Below are 23,556 nucleotides of genomic sequence, written 5' to 3' on the forward strand. Positions count from 1 at the left end.
ACAGCTTGGGTGCTTCCCAAGGTTTTATTTTCCATTGGTGTTCTAGCACCTTTGTTGTTAAAGAAGGGGTTCCAAGCAGGCAGCCAGTGTGATGCACACCTTTTGGGGGGCCAAAGTACAAAGGGTGCCCTTTCCGGCTATTTTTATGCATTATATTTGTCAGCAAATACTTTTTTTGTGTTATACTAGTGCATTAGATCAATGGCACATTAGACTCGAGCCAATACGGTAAATAAAAACATTCCTGCCCCCAAAATAAAATAGAAACCAAAAACAGCTGGGCAGGGCTTCCTGGTGGCTGGTCAGCACATCTGGCAAAAGAGGAACGAGTGTGGCACGTGCGCCTGAGTCAGCAAAGAAGGGCGTTTTCGGAAAACCACAGAAGCCACACGCTTCCCGGTCGATCTGCGGCTCCAAAAGGCCACCCCGAGGGACTGTCTCCCGCATTGGAGGGCAGCAGAGCCAGGGAAGGACCCACCTGCCGGGATCGTGGCCAGAGGATGGCAGGAGGAAACATCTATGAAAACACCATGCCATTTGGAGCTCATGGTAAGGGGGCTCCGTGGGACGTCTGGCTCTCTGGGGACAGGCTGCAGTGCGCTTTGAAATAGGGCCAGGCCTTTTTGTGTGGGTGTTTTAACAGTCTTTGGGGCTCATCTGTGTATATTATTATTATTATTGACACAAAGTCAGAGTATGACACAGCAAACGAGATGTCTATGCTGGATTTCGTAACACAAAATCACAAGTCGAACACTTCCCAAGCGTTTAGGATTGTGTGATGTATTATTGGATGATGCGTGCAGATCCCAGTCATGTGGCCTTTTGCAGTTGACAGATTGTTATTGTTATTATTATTATTATTATTATTATTATTATTATTATTATTATTATTATTATAGTATGACACAGCAAACAAGATGGATATGCTGGATTTCGTATCACAAAATCACAAGTCGGACACTTCCCAAGTGTCTAGGACTGTGAGATGTATTTTCGGATGATGCGTACAGATCCCAGCAGGGTGGCCTTTTGCAGTTGGCAGATCGTAATTTTGTCAATGTCTATTGTTTCCAAATGCCGGCTGAGATCTTTCAGCATGGCACCCAGTGTGCCCATCACCACCGGGACCACCTGCACTGGTTTCTGCCAGAGTCTTTGAAGTTCAATCTTGAGGTCCTGAGAGCGGCTGAGTTTTTCCTGTTGTTTTTCGTCAATGCGACTGTCACCTGGGATGCAACATCAATGATCCAAACCTTTTTCTTTTCCACAACTGTGATGTCTGGTGTGTTGTGTTCCAGAACTTTGTCAGTCTGGATCCAGAAGTCCCACAGTATCTTTGCGTGCTCATTTCCCAAGACTTTTGCAGGTTTGTGATCCCACCAGTTCTTTGCTGCTGGGAGGTGGGACTTGAGGCATAAGTTCCAATGAATCATTTGGGCCACATAGTTGTGCCTCTGTTTGTAGTCTGTCTGTGCAATTTTCTTACAGCAGCTGAGGATGTGATCAATGCTTTCGTCGGTTTCCTTGCACAATCTGCATTTTGGGTCTTCAGCTGATTCTTCGATCTTGGCCTTGATTGCCTTTGTCCTGATGTCTTGCTCCTGGGCTGCAAGGATCAGGCCTTCTGTCTCCTTCTTCAGGGTCCCATTCGTGAGCCAGAGCCAGGTCTTCTATTATTATTATTATTATTATTATTATTATTATTATTATTATTATTATTATTATTAATTGCCTTTGTTCTGATGGCTTGCTCCTGGGCTGCAAGGATCAGGCCTTCTGTCTCCTTCTTCAGGGTCCCATTCGTGAGCCATAGCCAGGTCTTCTCCTTATCAGCTTTTCCTTCAATTTTGTCAAGGAACTTTCCATGCAATGGTTTGTTGTGCCAGTTCTCAGCTCTAGTTTGTTGTGCGGTTTTCTTGTACTGATTCTTTGTCTGCTGTGCTTTGAGCAGTTTCTGATTTTTGACTTCAATCAAAGCAGGTTCTTCACTTTGCTTTACATATTCTGCCAGGGCATGTTCTTCTTCTTTGACTACTTGTTTTACTTGTAAGAGTCCTCTGCCCCCTGATCTTCTAGGCAGATATAGCCGGTCAACATCACTGCGAGGGTGCAGTGAATGATGAATGGTCATGAGTTTTCTTATTTTCTGTCCAAATTGTCCAGTTCCATCTGTGTCCAATTTATAATGCCAGCAGTATATCTTATGACAGGTATGGCCCAGGTGTTTATGGCCTTGATGGTGTTGCCTCCATTGAGCTTGCTTTTGAGAATTTTTCTGACCCTTTGTGTGTATTCTTTACTGACCACAGTTTTCACATGTTCATGCTTGATGTTGTCCAGCTGTAATATGCCCAGATATTTATAGGCCTCTGGTTGGTGACACTTTATTGTTTGGCCATTAGGCATATTTATGCCCTCACTTTCCATTATTTTTCCCTTCTTCAATGCCACTGTCGAACATTTGTCCAAACCAAACTCCATGCTGATATCAGTGTTGGTCAGAGACTGGATTTCAGTTTCCATTTTCCCATACAGCTTCAGGTCATCCATGTACATCAGATGTGAAATTTTGTGAGAATTCTTAGATGTTTGATAGCCGAGATTTTTGATTTTTTTTTTGTAAGATTGTTGACAGAGGGATCATGGCAATAATGAAAAGCAGAGGGGACAATGAATCTCCCTGGAAAATTCCTCTCCTGATGTTGACAAGTCCATAGCTTTCATTTCCAACAAACAGTTCAGTTTTCCAGTGCTCCATCATGTTTTCAATGAAGGTGCCAACGTTTTTACAAATCCCGATGGCATCCAGGCAACCAAGACCCTTGCATTGTGTTCCACCTTGGACTCTGTACCTTGGACTAAACTGGGAGTTTTGTTCCTGCCTTCCAGTGTTGCTTCCTGTGTTTCCAATTTGAATAATGGCTTGGATTAATCCTTGAAATCTTATTCGCGCTATTTGTGACATCTTTTGTGGGACTTACTTTGATATCCAGTTTGGACTATGGTTTTGGGGTGACTTTTATAGACTCTTGCTTCAAGATTTTCAAGTACTTTGTTCAAGTGGGTTTAAACCCATTTTATTGGCACTGAACTTTAATTTGCTATTGCTTGCATATAACCTTCAATAAACTGCTTGCTTGCTTATATTCCGGGGCTCCAGTGTGGTTTTGAGGTGCCTCCGCAGCCTAGGGGTGCAACATAATACTTTGTTTTAAAAAACCCTTTTTCCCCTGGGTAGTTGGGGTTTTTTTAAAAAACAAATATTTTTCAAAGGAAAGAAATTGTTGGGCTTCTACCTTCTCCATTTAGAAAACCATTTAAATGTTGGTGGGCTAAAAGGCATCAATATGCCCTCGGGGAATGGTGATTTTCACCCTCTTGCCCTAAAACTGAGGGGAGGGCAAGCCTTTGAAGCCTTCCCATTGCCACCAATGGTCCAAAAATTATTCATTTTTTTGGACACGAGACAAAAATCCCATTTGGATAGGGTCCTGTTTTCGGAAGTAGCAAACGAAAACGAAAACGGAGCGGAATGAATGAAACAAAACAAAACGGATAGCGATTTTATACAAATGCACATCACGAATACACAGAGAGAGAAAACAAACCGCAACAGCCTTAATCTTAACCTCCTTTCTAGATTGTTGCAGAGCGGAGGAAGCGGAGAGGAAAACACGCAAATGTCTTTGGTTATAGCAGTGGTAAGTATAGAAAGGGCAAATCCGACCTCTGCTCCCCATTTCTCTCCTTCCAGAGACCCCTCTGAAGGAAGCTGCGCCCCGGAGGAGGCACCTCGGGGTCCCGGTGGCCTTGGCTTCTCTGGCTTTGCTCCTGGCCGTCTCCCTGGTCGCAGTGGCCACTTTGTGTAAGTACAGGCGGGCCCTGCTCCCCTCTTTATTATTGGGCTGTAGGGCCGTGTCCTAGCAGCACTTTCTCCTGGCCTTTCGCCTGCATTTGTACCGTGTGCATATTGCCTTTTATGCACCATGTTTTCCATAGGATTATGATTCTTATATACTTTTTGCATGAGCCCCCAGAGAGTAGAGGTGCCGCTCTCTCAGCCTCCAGACCGGACCCTCAGCGCCTCCTTTGCGTTTCCCCCTTAAAGGCCCCTCTTGAGCCCGTCCCTCCTTCGCTTTCACCCGCATCTTACTTGGGAGCTTTTAACCCTGCAAATGTGTGATCTGTAGACTTCCAGAAGGAAAAGCGCCTGATGGAACTGGAGGGAGCCCTGCAGGAGGCCAGATCTTCCCTCTGGCGAAGCGGCGTCTCTTACGGATCGGAGGAGGCGATGGAGGGTAAGATGCAAAACCGGAAAACACGTTTTAGACGGAGAATAGAAAAGTCACGTTCGGAGCCACCCTCGGTCCCTTCTTGTGTACCTTGGAATCATTTCCAAAACATGACATAGTGATGGATCTCTGACCCTTGCTTTCTTACAGGGAAAAAACCCTCTTTATTGGGTATGTTTCTGATGAGGAACTGGAAAATATAGATTTTTAGACATATATTGTATGCACATTAGAAGCAGTGAAATGTAGAAAAATCAGACTCTCTGTGTGTTAGATTCTGTGTAAATGTACAAGCTGGCAGGACAGGCAGAAGGGGGGCCTGTTGTCGATATGCTCATTCCATTAGAGGGAGAGCAGACTTTGACAGGTCAAGAGTAGGCCCCGATTAATGTACTATAGCCGAGCCGTTATCTGTAACTTGCTACAGGCTTTTAGAGTGCTGAGATAGGAAAATGCTGAACGTGCTTACTTATGCCCATGTATGTAAACATGTGAAGTTATGTACTAATGACGAGATGTATGTAGAAGCATGTTCTTTGTCTGAAAATGTATAAAAGGCAATGTCAACGCCTTGATCGGGGCTCTGGTTTGCCTTTGGAAAAGATTCCACTTCCAGAGTCTTCGGCTGAATATAATAAACCGGACTTTTTGGCCTCTCAAAGGATCGCTCTTGGTGTTATCTCTCATGTCATCTATATCATTTCACATGTATAAGGGCACTGAGAAACGTGTCTGTCTGCACAAGTGTGTCCCTATGAGGCCATTTTATGCCCTTTTACAAAAGCTTTGAGGCCACGAATCCCCCAAAGCCTGACAATAAGCCCGAGAGAAAAAACAACTGGATATTTTTTTTATTGGTTTAGAGGATGCATTTCTCATGTGGCATCGATCCCCATGAGATGAGAGCCAGCATGGTTTTGATATGGGTGTATTCACACCATGGCCATAGCCAGAGGGGGAGGGGGTTAAAAGTTCAACCTCCCCCCCCCCAAATGTGTCCGGTTAAAAAAAGCCCTGGTTTACTTATAAATTGATTAACCAATTAAAATTCATGAGTAAACCAGGTTTAGGGGGAAAGGATCAGAACCCTTACCACCACCACCCCCCCCCCCCCCCCGGCTACAGCCCTGTTTCACACATATATTGTATGGAATAAGCACTGAGGAGCCTTCGTGGCACAGCGGGTTAAACTGCTGAGCTGCTGAACTTGCTAATCAAAAGGTCAGCGGTTCGAATCTGCGGGGCGGGGTGAGCTCCCACTGTTACCCCAGCTTCTGCCAACCTAGCAGTTTGAAAACATACAAATGTGAGTAGATCAATCGGTACTGCTCCGGCAGGAAGGTAACAATGCTTCATGCAGTCATGGCAGTGGCCACATGACCTAGGAGACGTCTACGGACAATGCGGGCTCTTCAGCTTAATGGAGAAGAGCACCAACCCCAGAGTCAAACAATGAAATGTAGAAAAATCTGATTCTCTGTATTAGAACCCAGAGGCAGCACTAGTAGACATGACAATGTGGGCTGCTTGCAGATTGGGGGGGGGGGGGGGCTGTAGCCTAAACGTTCCAGTGTGAGAGAGTCCCTGGTATGGTTACATGGAGGAAAAGTCGAGTGGGCCCCTCTCTCCCGTCCGGTGAGGGGCCCCGTGACAGAGGGACTCACAATGGACTGCTTCTGCTTCTCTGCAACTTGCTGCAGGCTGGTTCGAGTGCTTTTAGGTAGAGAAATGTGAACTGATGTATGCATGTGTGTTAGAAAAGGCAACATGAGATCTTATGACGTAGTGATCGTGATTCAAATATGTTGAAGCCTGTTTCTTTGTTTGACTACCTTTGAAAATGTATAAAAGGGGGGGGGACTTTTTGCCTGGACTCTGGTCTGCTTGTGGAACTGATCCACAAACTGATCAATTTCTCTTTGGAACTGGCCTTCAGCCAACACAGAGTTTTCCCACGATATCAGATTAGGTCTCTGGACAGAGGGAGCGAAGGAGAGATTAATTCGGTGTTCGAAGGGAGGCATGATTTGATGGCTTCTTGGTCGGGCTTGGGTTTAAATTAACTGCTGTTTTCTTGGTGTCTCCCAAAGGAGACAACGTTGCCAAAAGGTTCAGGTTTCTGTCTCAGTTCTCAAGTTCATGATACAAGTTTCCTGCATTTGCCTATGTTCTTGGAAGAGTTTGTCTTGGAAAAATTTCCTGTTTCATGCTCATGGATTTATGTCTGTGTTTTGGACTTTCTTGGCTTCATGTACTTCCCATGACCTTGTAGCACCTTAACTTCCTTCTTGTTTACAAGGTTCACTCAGTGCACTTTGCTCAGCTCATTCTATGTTTTTATTGCTGTGTTTTTCATGTGTTTTATAATGATTGTGATTTTTTTATGCCTTTTAAATTTATTGTGCGTTTTTGTATTTGACATTTTTATTTGATATTACTGTATGCTGGTTTTATATCTGTGAGCCGCCCCGAGTCCCTCTGGGGAGATGGTGGCGGGGTTCAAAAATAAAATTATTATTATTATTATTATTATTATTATTATTATTATTATTATTATTATTGTTATACTTTGCCATTTTTGGACTATTGCTCTTTTGTATATACCAGGCATGGGCAAACTTTGGCCCTCCGGGTGTTTTGGACTCCAACTCCCACAGTAGTTTTTCAGCCACACATTCCAGAACGCGGCTGTCTTTCTTTCCCTCCAGCTTCGTTCTGCCCAATGCATTGTCCTGACCTTCCGGCTCTTCTCTTTTCAGGTCTCGGCTTCTTGAAGAACATCTCTGGGGCCTTTTTGGAGATCCAGGGCCGGGTGGAGGAGGCCAACGCCTCGAGAGCGGCTGCCCAAGAACGCCTCCGTGAGCAGCGCAGCCCCTTCCTCAGATCATTGGGCTTCCTCAGTGAGGGGTGGGGGTTAAGGACCCCAAAAGAAGGGCACAGATTCACGGCTGGCAACCAAGGATTTAGGGACTTGATCACATCAACAGAAAGGAACCAAGGGATTGTCCTATTCCTACAACCCTCCAAATAATTCCTCCAACCTAGCACAAAAAAATTATTTTAGGGGTATATATATATAGTATTAAAACGAAATTATTTCACATTTTATATATGAATGGCAGGAAAAAAAGTGGTGCCATCATCATCATCATCATCATCTGCAGGCCATGTAAAAAAATAAGAGGTATATGGATGGGGGAACTTGGGCCTTCCAGGTATTTTGGACTCCAACTCCCACCATTCCTAACAGCCTCAGGCCCCTTCTTAAGTGGCTGAGGGGGAAAGGAAGGGGCCCGAGGCTGTGAGGAATGGTGGGAGTTGGAGTCCAAAATACCTGAAGGACACAAGTTGGCCCCTGCCTGCTATAGATGCAAACAGATATTCTAAAATGCAAAGAAATCCCAAACAGTTCTGGTCCCTTGTATTGTCGAAGGTGTTCATGACCGGAATCACTGGGTTGCTGTGAGTTTTTCAAGCTGTTGAGCCATGTTCTAGAAGCATTCTCTCCTGACGTGTCACCCCCTTCTATGGCAGGCATCCTCAGAGGTTGTGAGGTCTGTTGGAAACGAGGCCAGCGGGGTATGTATATGTGTGTGTGTGTGTCTGTAATGATGCCCAGGGTGGGAGAAAGAAAGAACTCTTGTCTGTTGGAGGCAAGTGCCAATGTTGCCTCCAATAGGGAGAACATTGACACTTTCCTCCAGTAGACCGGGTATGGTGCAGATGGTCAGTAGCCAGCTGCAATAAATCATTACTGATTACCAGCTGAGTTCGAAGGCCACCTGAGTCGGATTGAGCATCCAATCATTAAAGTAGCCCAGCTCGTTGTTGACCAAAGCAACCAGAGAGATAGTTGCATCTATCACGGGATTCTGTCCTGCATCAAGAGGGGAATAGCGTCTAGATCCAGGGAAGTCCTGCTCCCCCTTATTCTATTCTGCCTTGGTCAGACCACACCTGGAATCACACTGTGTCCAATTTTGGGCACCACAGTTGAAGGGAGATGTTGACAAGCTGGAAAGCGTCCAGAGGAGGGCGACTAAAATGATTAAGGGTCTGGAGAACAAGCCCTATGAGGAGCGGCTTAAAGAGCTGGGCATGTTTAGCCTGCAGAAGAGAAGGCTGAGAGGAGACATGATAGCCATGTACTAATATGTGAGGGGAAGTCATAGGGAGGAGGGAGCAAGCTTGTTTTCTGCTGCCCGGAAGACTAGGACGCAAGGGAACAAGGGCTTCAAACTCCAGGAAAGGAGATTCCACCTGAACATCAGGAAGAACTTCCTCACTGTGAGAAGGGCTGTTCACCAGTGGAACTCTCTCCCCCGGACTGTGGTGGAGCCTCCTTCTTTGGAGGCCTTTAAGCAGAGGCTGGATGGCCATCTGTCGGGGGTGCTTTGTGTGACACCTCAGGGCAGCATGAGCACTGGGAATCAGACACGAAGGCCAATAAACAGTCTAATATCTTTATTAAGGAAATAAAGGAGACAACTAAAAATAAGCAGAGTATATAGTCCAGCAGTAGACCTTTCAGGAAAGGTCAAATATAGTCCAGTAATATGAAAGGAGATGTCCAGTATTAGAGTTCAAAGTTTTAAATCCAATAACCGAAACACACTGAAACCTTTAGGCTGTTTGAGTGGGCATTAAGGCAAGATCTGTCCAGAGTTCCAGGGCTCAATCCGAGGCTAGGATGCAAGGCAAGGCAAAGTTAGTCGTGGTAAAGCTGAATCGCTGTCCAGGCTTGACAGGGAGACGAGAGGCACGCCAGTCTACTCGAGAGTAGCGCGCTGCAGAACTAGAGTCGATGTGAATCTCTCAACTGACACGTTGAATACCGCAAAATCTATTTGGTGCCCAGAACTTTTATGGGACTTTGCTCTCCTCCTCAGCCAGGTGTCTGAGCTCTTTCCCAAGGGAAAATGACCAAAGTCAACAACTTTGCCAGATGCAGTCCTCCCTGAAAACTCTCGAGGGAACCAGCTTAATTAACGCTTGCTTTCTCCGCTAAACGAGCGCTCCGTCTCAAAATCTGCTTTTCCGCGCGCGAAGCCTCCCAAAACAATCTGCGGACAAAACTAAGATTCTCTGGAGAACAGGGCTGAGAGCCAAGGCCCTTTCTTATGAACTGTGGGCTAGAATTGTCAACAGTGGGCACCTGGAAAGGAAGGGAATCAAGCGGAAATGGCAGAAACCCCATCTCTTCTTCGGTCTGCTCCGTAATGGCGACGGGGTCATGACTCGGGGGTCTCTGAGACACTACACTTTGAATGCGATTTCCTGCTTCTTGGCAGGGGGTCGGACTGGATGGCCCATGAGGTCTCTTCCAACTCTACTCTTCTATGATTCTATGATTATATGATCAAATAGGAAATTTAGGTAACGCTTATGCGGGGAGGCTAATTTAACTAATTTACAACCCCATAAAACCTTCCAGCAGCGTGCGTGAGGAAAAATGAGGAAGTACTCCATCAAGGACCCGGTGTCACAGTGTATGCTGAAGCGGCAGCTCCCCCTGTGGCCAGAATCGAGCATATCCTCCTGAAGCTGGAAAATGTTAAATTGCCTCTGTGTCTCTGTCTCTATGTTCATATGGCATTGAATGTTTGCCATGTATATGTACATTGCGATCCACCCTGAGTCGTCTTTGGGGTGAGAAAGATGGGTGAAATATAAATACCGTAAATAAATAAAGTTGCCATTGAACAGTTTGGTTGGGATTGAATAGCCAGGCAGCTTCAAAGCCTGGCTGCTTCCTGCCTGGGGGGATCCAACAAAGGCTACATTCAGCAAAAGACAAGAGGGATGCTCTCACTTCTGCAGGTGTGAACAAGCCGACATAGGGTCCACCCAGCGCAGCAGCATCGCCCAGGCACGAAGGAAGGACCACGAAAGGCACTGCAGACTCACTCAACCGGAGAAGTCAGCCATAGCAGAGCAGCTGATGAACCAACCTGAACACAGAATATTATCTGAGAACACAAAAATGCTGGACCACTCTCACAACCGTCATGTCAGGGTACACAGAGAAGCCACTGAAATCCACAAAGTGGGGAATTTCAACCGAAAGGAGGAAACCATGAAAATGAACACAATCTGGATCCCAGTATTAAAAAAAACTCCAGGACAGTAAATAAAGAACAACACTCTGAAAACAGAGGAATTCCAGAGAGGAAGCAATCAGAGCCAGCTAACACCTCCCAACAAAGGATTCCCCCAGGCAGGAAGCAGACAGGCTTTGAGGGTGCAAGGCCATTCAATGCTAATCAAGGTGATGAATTGCAACATCCACACTTGCCTCAAACAGACAAGAGTTCTTTCTTTCTCTCTCCCACCATGGACATTATTCCATAGGGATATATAAAAAACTCCCTTGCTTAGTTTTCCAATATATCTCACAACCTTTGAGGATTCCTCCCATAGATGTGGGCAAATTGTCAGGACAGAATGCTTCTGGAACATGGCCATACAGGCTGGAAATCTCCCAGCAACCCACTTCTGGTCCCAATTATGTTGGCAACAAGGGATATTGACGGAACCCGTAATCACATTTCCACTTAGATTTTTTTCGAAATCACCCTAAGTCTAGTGCCACCTACTGGTGGAACTGGATGATAGCATTATCCACCCAAAGAGGCCCCAGGGCTGTTCCCATTTGGAAGGGGGATGATGGGAAGCGTTGTCTGGCTCATCCAAACAGGCTCAGGCTCAAGGAGCCTGCCGTAGGGAATGCTCCTGGGTTGCTCCTCGCCCCTCCCAAGTCCTGACCCTTTGCTCCTCCCCAAGGGGACCTTCGGGGCCTGGTCTCGGGCGGCTGGACCTTCTTCGGCGGGAGCGCCTACTTCTTCCTCCAAGAGGCCCAATCCTGGACGGACGCCGAGCAGAGCTGTCGATCACGTGGGGCACACCTGACCTCTGTCACTTCCCAGGGAGAGATGGTGAGTGACGGGTTGCATTTGGACAGAGACTGAACCACAGGGGCCTGCCAAAGGGTGGGTGGGACTGGATGACCCTTAGGTTCCCCTTCAAGGCTAAGGTTTTAGGCCTCCATTGAGCTGTTCTTCTGGTTGAAGACAGGAGAACAGCTCTGGCTATTCTATGTATTGTTATTATTACCATAGTTTTCTGATGTATATGATGACTGGGCGTACAAGACAACCCCCAACTTTTCCAGTTAAAATAGAGTTTGGGATATACTCACTGTATAAGACTACCCCTCTTCCAACGCACACCAAATAAAAAGACTATCAGAGCGTTGGCGCAAACACGACGCCTCTTTCACCCGCCTGGCCCGTCCTTGTATCCTATTGCCGTACCTCCTGCCTGCCTCTCAGATCTCGCCCATGCGTGACTTCATTGCAGTCCTCAGGAGTGAGATCTAAGAGGCAGAGGAGCAGGTACGGTAACAGGATACAAGGGCGGGCCGGGGGGTGAAAGAGGCGTCGTGCTTTTCTGGGCACAGCGCTGTTCTGTCTCTTTTTCCCAGACGCCTGCACCTTGCTCCACTTACACCTTCCCAGTGAGGCACCCCCTCACCTCATCATCGACCATTAAGCCACTTCTTTCCACGAATCCTGGTGAGTGGATTCTCTTCTACCGTACTTACAGAATCACAGAATCCTAGAGTTGGAAGAGACCTCATGGACCATCCAGTCCAACCCCATTCTGCCAAGAAGCAGGAAATCGCATTCAAAACACCCCCGACAGATGGCCATCCAGCCTCTGCTTAAAGGCCTCCAAAGAAGGAGCCTCCACCACAGTCCGCGGCAGAGAGTTCCACTGGTGAACAGCCCTTCTCACAGTGAGGAAGTTCTTCCTGATGTTCAGGTGGAATCTCCTTTCCTGTAGAATCATAGAATCATAGAATCCTAGAGTTGGAAGAGACCTCATGGACCATCTAGTCCAACCCCCTGCCGAGAAGCAGGAAATCTCATTCAAAGCACCCCCGACAGATGGCCATCCAGCCTCTGCTTAAAAGCCTCCAAAGAAGGAGCCTCCACCACGGCCCGGCGGAGAGAGTTCCACTGCCGAACAGCCCTTCTCACAGTGAGGAAGTTCTTCCTGATGTTCAGGTGGAATCTCCTTTCCTGTAGTTTGAAGCCATTGTTCCCTTGCGTCCTAGTCTCCAGGGCAGCAGAAAACAAGCTTGCTCCCTCCTCCCTATGACTTCCCCTCACGTATTTGTACATGGCTCTCATGTCTCCTCTCAGCCTTCTCTTCTGCAGGCTAAACATGCCCAGCTCTTTAAGCCGCTCCTCATAGGGCTTGTTCTCCAGACCCTTAATCATTTTAGTTGCCCTCCTTTGGACACCTTCCAGCTTGTCAACATCTCCCTTCAACTGCGGTACTTGCACAGCGCTGCCCTTGCTGCTTTCATACAGTTGCCGCATAAGACGGGGATGCAACCGTGGCTGTTTTTGAGCTCCCCACCACCACCACCAGCATATGCGGCAACCGCAGATTCTCCAGTCCGGCTCGGAAGCTTCAGCACCCGCCCTACAAGACAAAATCCGGTGTATAAGACGACCCCCGCCTTTTGAGAAGATTTTCCTGGGTTAAAAAGTAGTCTTATACGCCAGAAAATACAGTCTTAAGAAGGCAGGAAGGAAAAGCGATGTCCTTGTCCCCGGTCTCCCCTCCGTGGCTCTGAGCTCACAAGGGCCTCCCGCGGGCCTCTCTCTCTCTTTCTCTCTCTCTCTCTCTCTCTCCTTCATTACTTGCAGCAGCACCTTTCGCAACAGTCCGGGGGGCAGACCTTCTGGATCGGCCTGACGGACCAGGAGAAGGAGGGCGCCTGGACCTGGGCCGACGGCACCACGTACGACCCGGGAGCCAGGTGGGTCCTGCTGCGGGGAGGCAGCCACATCCTCACACGGCTGCTGTCCTCCTCGTGGACTTAGCGCCCCATCACGCTAATAATAATGATAAATAATAATAAGCTTCATTTCTATTCTGCCCTCTCCATCTCCCTGAAGGGACTCAGGGCGGATTCCAACAAACAGCAGCATACATTCAATGCCTTCAAAAAACAGGTAGATATTGGCATAAAATCCCAACAAGACCCCACATGTGAACACAGCATTGAAAACCTAACATCAAATTAAACCTAATGTCAGTGAACTGACAAAAACATCAATAACCTAAACCAAGATGGAATGAGACAAGATTACATAGTGACATAAAATCTAAATAAATGTCCACAGCAATTTATGGAAGCCAACTCAAGTTTGACAGTTGTGTGGCCTTGATTATGTGGCCTACTGTGGTAAATGGGCCTGACATAGACGAACAGAGACCAGATCCAGCATAGGGTTGTTGTATGTTTTCCGGGCTGTATGGCCATGTTCCAGAGGTATTCTCTCCTGACATTTCGCCCACATCTATGGCAGGCATCCTCAGAGGTTGTGAGGTATGGAGAAACTAAGCAAGGAAGGTTTATTTATATCTGTGGAAAATCCAGGGTGAGAGAAGAACTCTTGACAGTTGGAGGTTAGTGTGAATGTTGTAGTTAAACACCTTGATTAGCATTGAATAGCTTCATCTCCTGACTTCTTCCTGCCTGGGGGCATCCTTTGTTGCGAGTCGTTAGCTGCCCTTGGATGATTCATGTCTGGAACACCTCTGTTTTCAGAGTGTTGCTTCTTATTTACTGTTCTGATTTTGGAGTTTTTAAATACTGGTAGCCAGATTTTGTTCATTTTCATGGTTTCCTCCTTTCTTTTGAAGTTGTCTACATGCTTGTGGATTTCAGTGGCTTCTCTGTGTCATCTGACATGATAGTTGTTGGAGTGGTCAAGCATTTCTGTGTTCTCAAATCATATGCTGTGTCCAGGTTGATTCATCAGGTGCTCTGCTATGGCTCATTTCTCTGGTTGAGTGAGTCTGCAGTGCCTTCCATGTTCTTTGACTCGTGTTTGGGCCATGCTGCTGCATTTGGGGGTCCCTATGTAGATGTGTCCACAGCTGCATGGTACACGGTAGACTCCTGCAGAGGAGAGAGGATCCCTCTTGTCCTTCACTGACCATAGCATTTGTTGGATTGTCTTGGGTCTGTAGATAGTTTGTAGGTTGTGCTTCTTCATCAGCTTCCCTATGCGGTCAGTGGTTCCCTTGATGTATGGTAAGAACACCTTTCCTCTGGGTGGGTCTTTGTCTTGACTCTCCTGGCTTGCTCTTGGCCTCACAGCTCTTCTGATGCCCATGGTGGAGTCTCCATTGGCCTGTAGAGCCCAGTTTAGTTCACCTTGGAGGAAGTGGGGTTTGCAGCAACACTCTGAAAACAGAGGAGTTCCAGACATGAATCAACCAGGGGCAGCTAACGACTCTGAACAAAGGATGCCCCCAGGCAGGAAGAAGCCGGGAGATGAAGCTATTCACTGCTATATTAGATGATTCACCACAACATTCACACTGGCCTCCAACTGACTCACCCTGGACTTTCCACAGATTTTATATATATATATATACACACACACACACACACACATCTTTCTTGCTTAGCTTCTCCATACCTCACAACCTCCGAGGATGCCTGCCATAGATGTGGGAGAAATGTCAGGAGAGAATACCTCTGGAACATGGCCATACAGCCTGGAAAACATACAACAACCCTGTGATCCCGGCCATGAAAGCCTTTGACAACACAGATCCAGCATAGTTCTCAATCAGGATCCGGAAGTGGTCTCTCATTAATTAATCCTCCTCCTCTCCATATGCTAATGAGTGGAAGTAGGTCTTTAATTGTTTTTTGAAGAGGAGAGGGCCAGCCTTATTTCTTTACGGAGGGAAGTTCCAGAGGTGGGGGCTCTTTCTCTCGTTCCCACCAGCCTCAACTGAGATGGGGTGGGACCGAGAGCGGGGCTCCTCCGATGACGGCAGTGCCCGGCCTGGCATGTAAAAGATGTGATCGGTCAAGTAGCCTGGATCCGAGCCATTTAGGGCCTTAAAGGCAATGACCAGCACTTTGTATTTAGCCCAGAAGCAGACCGGCAGCCAGTGAAGCTGCCACATGGGAGTGGATCTCTCCCTGTACGGGGCTCCTGTTAGTAATCTGGCTGCCAATCTCTGAACCAGTTGAAGCTTCCAAACGTGGGCTTTCCCAACATGGGCGAAACGTCAGGAGAGAATGCTTCTGGAACATGGCCATACAGCCTGGAAAACACACAGCAACCCATTATTATTATGTTTATTTGTACGCCACTTTATCTCCCAAAGGGGACGCAAAGCGGCTTGACATAAAAGCTCTAGTATACGGTTTATTGCATTTTTGATCTCTTCGTGTCTGGTGTCTGGTTCCCAGAGATATTGGGACACTGGGCCGCCACACAAGGCCCTTGTCCTCTCCGCCAAAGCGGGCCTTTGCCAACCCCGTCTCCCAGGTGCCCTCCCACGGAGCCGCAGCAGCTCCAGCGGGGCCACACGGCCTCGATTCCACGGCGTAGAGGCCCCTTGGGCTTTCCCCCGGCAACCCTCTCCCCCTCCCCCTCCTTCCAGCCTCTGGGCCCCAAGGGAGCCGGACAACTGGTCGGGGGCCCCCGGGAACCAGGAGGACTGCGTCCACGCCTCCAGCCGGTGGAATGACGCCAGCTGCTCCTACAGCTACAAAGCGTTCTGCAAGAAGGCCGTTCCCTGAGCGGGAGGGCAGCCCCAGAGACACACAGCAACGCAACAAGGGCCATCACGCTGGCCAAACGCTCCTGGAGAACAGGCGATGGGCAAGACGTCCGGTCGGAGCGCCAAGCAGTCCTTTCCTTCTCTGGAGGTTTCTGGGTGGACATCTCTCGGGAGTGGGCACCCTTGGGCCCTCTCTCTGGACTTCAACTCCCACAATTCCTAGGTTTTCTTTTCCCTCGCAATCCCAAGTAAACAATCATTCCCCCAAAATAGACTTTCCACCTAATAAAACTTCATTTTCTGGATTTCCCATTTGTGGTTGTTGCTGTTGTGTGCTGTAAGGACATTTCTGACAAGGGGTTTCCTTGGCCAGGTTTGCTCTGAGGCCGAGGGAGTGTGACTCGCCTGAAGGGACCCAGTGGGCCTCGCTGGCCGAGCAAAGAGGATTCGAACCCGGGTCTCCAAAGCCCGATGCTCAGACCTTGACGCTGGCTGTGTCATTTCCCACAGGCCAGCCCAATAAGGATAACAAGCCTGAGAATTCGTACTGGTGAAATGTCAAAAAGGACGGAAGGAATGCAAAACAAATGTAACAACAACAACAACAACATTGCTTTACTGAGAGGTAAGTTGTTTCCTTGCAGGGAGTGTACAGAATGCCAGGCCCTGCAAGCGGTGAGACCAAAGACGAAGGCAAGGGGTGCAATCCGTGACTCCTACCCCAGATTTAGAGAGCTTGGAAAAGTTACTTTTCCTGGAGCAGGCAGGTTTGGGGATTCTGGGAGCTGAGGTGTAGAAAAGCAGAAGTGAAGTCTCCCTCAATAAAAAGGAAAACGTCAAGGTGCACCTTGACTGGGACCCATCTTGACAGGGATCCTGTCCACAGTCGTGAGTCCGCTCGGGTTTCAGTCCAAGAGCCCACTGAGGGGCCCACATTCACCCTTTCTCTCACTTCCCGAGAGCGGCGGCCACCTCCCTCTCGATGCCGGCCACAAACTGGTCGTTGAGGAAGAGCAGCTGCCCGTGGGGCAGGAAGCGGGCGAGGACGGCCTCGGTCCGGTCGGCCTTGAGCAGCACCTCGCTCCCGGAGCCCAGGAGGTGGAGGTGGTCCAGGAGGGAGCGGGCCACGCTGCGGAGGGCGCACTCGGCCAGGAGCGGGTTCTCTTGGGGGCCGCAGACCAGGGCAAAGGCCACGGAGTGCACCCCCAGCCACAGCACCGCCCGCTCCCCCTCCGCCACAGGGAAGGGGTCGCCGGGGGGCAGGCGGAAGGCCCCCGACGGGGCGTCCTGCAGCGGGGAGGGGTCCTCAGGGGCCGGGGCCAGCGGCTCCCAGGTGGGCCTCCCCGCGGCCTGCAGGTGCAGCTTGCACACGGAATCCACCTGCCTGGAAGAGAAGGAAGGAAGGAAGGAAGGAAGGAAGGAAGGAAGGAAGGAGAAATGAAACCCTCTGGGCCGGGGATTCACCGGGCTTTGTCTCGCCCACATCCCACACTGATAGCAAAGATGGTGGAGAAGGCCCTGAGAAACGGATCTCAAATACAGGAACATATTACAACCCACTTCCTGTTCGAATGCATTACGATCTCCCTATCCACAGGTATACATTAGGAAGCCAGTCTGCAATGAACCCTTCTGGACCAGGGGTTTCGCTAGTCTGTCTTTCTGTCATTGCCCAACAGCCAGGCTGACAACAAAAGATGGCGGGTAACCCTGTGCTACTCTTAGGTCCTGTGAGACACTGATAAATGGATCTCAAACCCCTTCCTGCTCGAATGCATGACAATCTCCGTATCCGTAGGTGTACTTTAGGAAGCCGGTCTGAAGGGAACCATTCTGGACCAGCGGTTTTGCTAATCTTTCTTCCACCATGACTTTCCTCTCTGGGTCGGGGACTCACTCACTTCCTACACTGATAGCAAAGATGGAGGCAAAGTCCTGATAAATGGATCTCAAATACAGGTGCATGTTACAACCCCCTTCCTGCTTGAATACATTACGATCTCCGTATCCGCGGGTATACATTTGGAAGTCTGAAAAGAACCTTCCAGACCAGGGGTCTTGCTAGTCTTTCTTTCCCCACCCAACATCCCAGGCTGATAACAAAAGATGGTGGGTAACCCTGTGCCCTCTAAGGATCTCCTTCAAATGCATGTACACCAGGCATGGGCAAACTTCAGCTCTCCCTCCAGGTGTTTTGGACTTCAACTCCCATGATCCCTAAGAGCCTACCGGGTATTGTGGGAGTTGAAGACCAAAACACGGGGAGGGCTGAAGTGAGCCTAGGCCTGGTGCAGCTGCACCCCAAAAAGCAAAGGAGGGCAAGAGCAGCCTTCCTTGGACAGGGCCAGGTGTGTGTACCTGGCTACGGCCAAGATCCTCTCCTTCTGGGCCAGTCGCTCCTTCTCGGGGTCTCGGCCTCCGCCGCCTTCGGGCCTTTCAGGGCTGAAGACCCTGGAATAGAGAACTCTGCAAGGCGGGGCTTCGTCCCCAGAACGGCCCCAGCTGCGCAAGGTGTGGACGATGAAGGCGTGAACCATGGCGGCAGAGGAGGCTGCGAGGGGGGAGGGAGAGGGGTGAGAGCCAGAGCTGGAAGGGGCCCCAAAGGACACCCCGTCCATCCCAATTCCGCCAGGCAGTAAAACACAATCCAGGGTCTTTCCACACCAAGGGCTCTAAACCTTCCCACCACCATGTCTCCAATTTTGTTCAAATTTTAGAATTTCATTCTGAAAGCGTCATTGATCTGCAAGAGAATGTTTTCCAGGAAACTATATTGCTGGCCACATGATGTCGCTGATGGAGCACGTATAAGAGCAAAACGTTGTTCTGGAATCCAGCAAGTGTCGTGCCAATACAAGGAACTAGCAGGACCATGAGGATGCATGGCCTGAGTAAATGGATTCTTAATGGTCACATTGCAAAACCAAAACAAATCAGTCTTGTACAGCAAAATTTTCTCTTTCAGATGATACTATTCACAAGCATATTCAGGGAGACACTTCTTAAATAATTGGCTTTGAACTTTAGTAGATTTTTGCGCTGACAGTGCCAAATTGGAAGAGATCCTGCAGGACGGTTATTGATGCTGGGTAGTTGCAAATCTGGAAGGATTACGTCCAGCGCAAACATAATGCTGGGTCAAAATTTCAAGTCCGTAGGTTCATTCGCATGGAAATTGTTGCAGTCTGAATAATGGTCAACAACACATGTTGTCACAACACATGTTGATGCCCAATTTGAGTCAACTTGTTTGACTGGATTTTATTTATTTATTTATTTATTATTTAAACTTATATGCCGCCACTCCCCTAGGGCTCGGGGCAACTTACAAGAAAGGCTAAAATCTAACAATTTAAAAACATCTTTAAAATATCTTTTTAAAAAATCTTAAAAACACTCCCCCAGGGCTCAGAGTGGCTTACAAAAACAGCTAAAATCTAAGCAATTTAGATTTGCATTCATAATGTTAAAATTACTTTCATCGGAATCAGCAGAAAAAACTGTACAGGATTTCAATTTCCTAGCCATTTTTATACATTTAGATTAATTTTTTGTGTGTGTGTGTGGAGCCCCCAGATGGCGTAGTGGACTAAGTGACTTGAAGGTTGGGTTGCTGACCTGAAAGCTGCCAGGTTCGAATCCCACCTGGGGAGAGTGTGGATGAGCTCCCTCTATCAGCTCCAGCTCCATGCGGGGACATGAGAGAAGCCTCCCACAAGGATGGTAAAAACATCAAAACATCCGGGCGTCCCCTGGGCAACGTCCTTGCAGACGGCCAATTCTCTCACTCCAGAAGCAACTCCGGTTGCTCCTGACACGAAAAAAAAAAAGATTAAATTTTATTAGACTCCAAGAATGGCATTTTGTTAAATGTCGTGCGCACGCTGACCGACTACCCTTCAGAGAAGGGGGTCTAGATTAGCAACTATTGCAGTCAGAGACCCCACATTTTGGGAAACTTGGTTTAACACCTGACTGGAGCTACAGCTAAAATTTGTATAAAATTGGAGACATGATGGTGGGAACTCTTTTAATTTTAGGCCACCAGACCCTCCAATCCCTTTCGACAGATGGCCACTCAGCCTCTGCTGAGAGACCTTACGAAGGAGACGCCGATGGACTTCCAGGCAGCAGCATGTTCTACTGACGAACAGCTCTCACCATTAAAAGGTTTCTCTTTTCCTGCTTCTTGCAGGGGGTTGGACTGGATGGCCCGTGAGGTCTCTTCCAACTCTATGATTCTATGATTCTTATTACACTGTGTGACACAATTTTTGTTCCTGGGTTATCAATGTCATTTTTTCTTAATTGGTTCTATCATGAAAAACATGGGGAAAGTTTATTAAACTGCAAAAACTTTGTTTCTGCGAGAGAGAGAGAAAGAGGGGGGGGGGAGCAGCCTGCTATAGAACATTATGTTATATTATATTTATTTATTTCCTATCAAAAACATTGCATAAATTAGTATAAAATTGATAAAAAAATATAGAGAACATAAGCAGCAAAATAATTTTTGACCAAAAATGGGCAACAGCGATCACATTGTCTGTAACTTTAAACATACAGATGCAGAGTTGTCTGCTGTGCTCCACAGTCGCACAAGGTGGAGGATTCCTCCAGGTCGTGCCACCTTGCCAGGTTCCCTTTGGATCTGCCCACTCCGCTTCTGAGTCTGTTCAGGGACTTCCAAGTTGCCCATTCTTGGTTTGCCCCGGGAGGAAGGAAGACCCTCGTGGGGGGCCATCCAGCTGGGATTGCCAGGTTTAGCTGCCCAGAGGGACACCCTTGCTGCTGCTGGAGGAACATCAAGAGGAGGGAGTGGTGGTTCTCATGAAGCCCTTCCTTGACTTGAGTCTGGTGGGAGGAGGCTGATAGTCATGCAGTGGGTGGCTTTCACAATGTTCAACCTTTTTCTCTCTCACCATTAGCAGCAACTTCCTGTCGCACATTGGGGGAGGGGGGCAATGACAGCAAGCTTACAGAGTTTATCAACAGGTGTAGGTTTGAGACATCCTGTGATTATTCTGCAAGTTTCATTCAGTGCTATATTCACCTGCTTTGCGTGGAAACACTTGTGTCACACCGGACAGGCGTTGTTGTGAATGCGCCTTCGGAGACTGTGAATGATAGTGGTGGGATCAGGAGAGGAAGGAAAAACCCTCACGAGGAGGGCTCGTTGGAGGATTTGTTTAGGAAAAGGGTAAGGGAGACTGATGGGGAGTCTTCTGAGGAGGATTCATGTGGGGATCCTGAGGTGGAAATGGATGCTGGGGGACAGGTGTTAACGGAGGAATTGGGCACAGACTGGGCACGGGCACCGGAGATGCTTGGGGACAAATCGGGGCCCATGGATGCTGCTGATGCTGGTTAAGCTTGGGTGTCTTCAGAAGCAGATCCCACTTGGTCTGCTTGGAGGAGTGAGAGGGGGTCCACAGGTGTGGATAGAGTTGGGCATGGGCAGGATGATTGGGACTCTGATGAGGAATTAGGAACGCCTGACCCAAGGGCGTTCGCTGTGTGGAGTTCTGATTCAGATTAAGAAGTTGAGACACCTGCTCTTTGGGCGTAAATAGTTTGGATGCCCAGGGAGACCTGGATATATTGGGGTTGTTTGGCCATTATACCTTGTGTGTGGCAAGGTGTTGCTGGGCGCCATTGGGTTTCCTGTGTGTGTTACTGAAGACTGGACTGGGACTTTGCAACAGATGTAAGTTTAATCTGGGTTATTATGCAATGGAGGGCTGGAATTGTGTGGGTTTTCCTGGACTGCACTGTTATTACTATTTTTTATTAGGTGCTGTTCGCCCTCGTTGCTTTGGCTCTCTGTGCCATTTCGTATTGTGACCTTCTTGGATGACTTCAACCTCTCGGACCTTGGACCTTGGACTGGAACTTGACTCGGCTTTGATCTTCGCTCTCAATCCGTGGCTTGGCGTCGTTCTCTATTCCGTGGCTGTCTGCTGTTGCTGACTACTACCTTCACTCCTGATACCGATGCTGTCTGCTTATCTCGACTTCGGACCGGCTTGACAACACTTTCCCGCTCTGCTCCTTTAACTCTTGGTTTGGTGTATGTTCCAGCAGTGGTTGCTGCGAGCTCGCCAGTGTCTCGCTGTTTTGCTGGCTTTGCTGCTCTCAACTGGGAGTTCCCTAGCTCAGTTTGGGCGTTTGTTTGTTTTGAACTCCTTTTTGTACTTTTGAGTTTTGGGAAAGGTTTGTGGGCTTCAATACTGCTTGCTTTAGTTCATGCCTCTGTTTTCAGCCCATTGTGAACTTTTGGGTCAAGTTCTAGAACTTTAAGTTTAACCCGGAGTATATCTCTGGCTAATCCGTATTATTTGCCAGTTCTTGTTTTTTGGGATTTTACCCACTTGTTCTACTTAATAACACTGAAAGTTAAGTGTTTTACGTCTTTTTAGTTTGTTGAGCTATTTTTTGGACTGTTGCTTTAATAAACTCTATTTTGCTCTCGAATTGGCGTCTGACTTTTGACAGGCGTACTCAGCAGTTGAGTCAGACAAGGCCAGATGTTATTGTGTGCAGCTACTTTGTTCTTGGTGTTCATGCAGTTCTTTCCTATGTTAGTTTCCTATATGTTAGTATAATATAATATATTACATTATACAGTAGAGTCTCACTTATCCAAGCTAAACAGGCTGGCAGAAGCTTGGATAAGCGAATATACTGGATAATAAGGAGGGATTAAGGAAAAGCCTATTAAACATCAAATTAGGTTATGATTTTACAAATTAAGCACCCAAACATCATGTTATGCAACAAATTTGACAGCATTACTGCGTATTGAACTACTTTTTCTATGTAGTAATTACTGCATTTACGAATTTAGCACCAAAATATCACAATATGTTGAAAACATTGACTACAAAAATGGCTTGGATAATCCAGAGGCTTGGATAAGCGAGGCTTGGATAAGTGAGACTCTACTGTAATTATATTCATTATCATATTATATAATTAACTGTATATTATAATTTTATTCATTATCAAATTCTATTATTATACTTATTGTTATATTCTACCATAATTATATTCATAATTGTATTATAATATTATCATCGTATATTATTATTTTATAATATCATATATTACACTATGTAACTTAAACTGCTAAGAGGGAAAAGGAAGGGGCCTGAGGCTGTTAGGAATGGTGGGAGCTGGAGTCCAAAACAACTGGAGGGAGGCCCAAGTAGGCCCATGCCTGGTCCAAGTGGTATCAAACCGCATTAATTCTGCAGAGTAGATGCGCCCAGGACGAAGGTCACTAAATCCTTCTAATAGCCCACAAAAGCCTTTTCATGGCCAGGCTGTGAATTATCTTTCCCTCGGGAAAACGAGCCCCCCTCCCTCCATTCCCGCTGGCTCACCTTCTTCTCCATTCGACGAGTCCTCGTCCTTCCTGGGGAGCCCTGCAAGAGCCGCTCTAGGACGAAGGACTACCGCTCCCGGCATGCCCTGCGCGGACCCTGAAGGAACGGCAAGCAGGGCGTCGCGCGAGGCACGCTGGGCAATGTGGTCCACAGGGAGGGAGGGAGGGAGGGCTCGCGGCAGCCTATCACACAGTGCGCATGCGTACCCCATCCTGCCCTCAAGCAGGAAGCGCGACCTCATGCCTTCTAGGAAATGGGAGCTC

The 23,556-nt window shown here is 47.8% G+C and overlaps 2 protein-coding genes across 2 annotated transcripts; one reads left to right on the top strand and one right to left on the bottom strand.

The window, feature by feature from the left end:
• Positions 1-302: 302 nt before the first annotated feature.
• On the top strand, positions 303-16,210 carry LOC103280902 (C-type lectin domain family 4 member F). Its single transcript, XM_062982529.1, has 7 exons — positions 303-549; positions 3,758-3,868; positions 4,194-4,301; positions 7,055-7,153; positions 11,079-11,230; positions 13,016-13,128; positions 15,786-16,210. Exons 1-7 carry the CDS (start codon positions 501-503, stop codon positions 15,922-15,924), a joined length of 771 nt encoding a protein of 256 aa, XP_062838599.1. The 5' UTR covers positions 303-500; the 3' UTR covers positions 15,925-16,210.
• Positions 16,211-16,499: 289 nt separating this feature from the next.
• ap5s1 (adaptor related protein complex 5 subunit sigma 1) lies at positions 16,500-23,448 on the bottom strand. The gene is made up of 3 exons (XM_003227865.4): positions 23,291-23,448; positions 18,264-18,456; positions 16,500-17,289 (listed from the first exon to the last, which is right to left on the bottom strand). Exons 1-3 carry the CDS (start codon positions 23,373-23,375, stop codon positions 16,854-16,856), a joined length of 714 nt encoding a protein of 237 aa, XP_003227913.3. The 5' UTR covers positions 23,376-23,448; the 3' UTR covers positions 16,500-16,853.
• Between the last annotated feature and the right edge of the window lie 108 nt (positions 23,449-23,556).

This window comes from Anolis carolinensis, chromosome 5, assembly GCF_035594765.1.
Source record: "Anolis carolinensis isolate JA03-04 chromosome 5, rAnoCar3.1.pri, whole genome shotgun sequence".
Classification (NCBI taxonomy): Eukaryota; Metazoa; Chordata; class Lepidosauria; order Squamata; family Dactyloidae; genus Anolis; species Anolis carolinensis.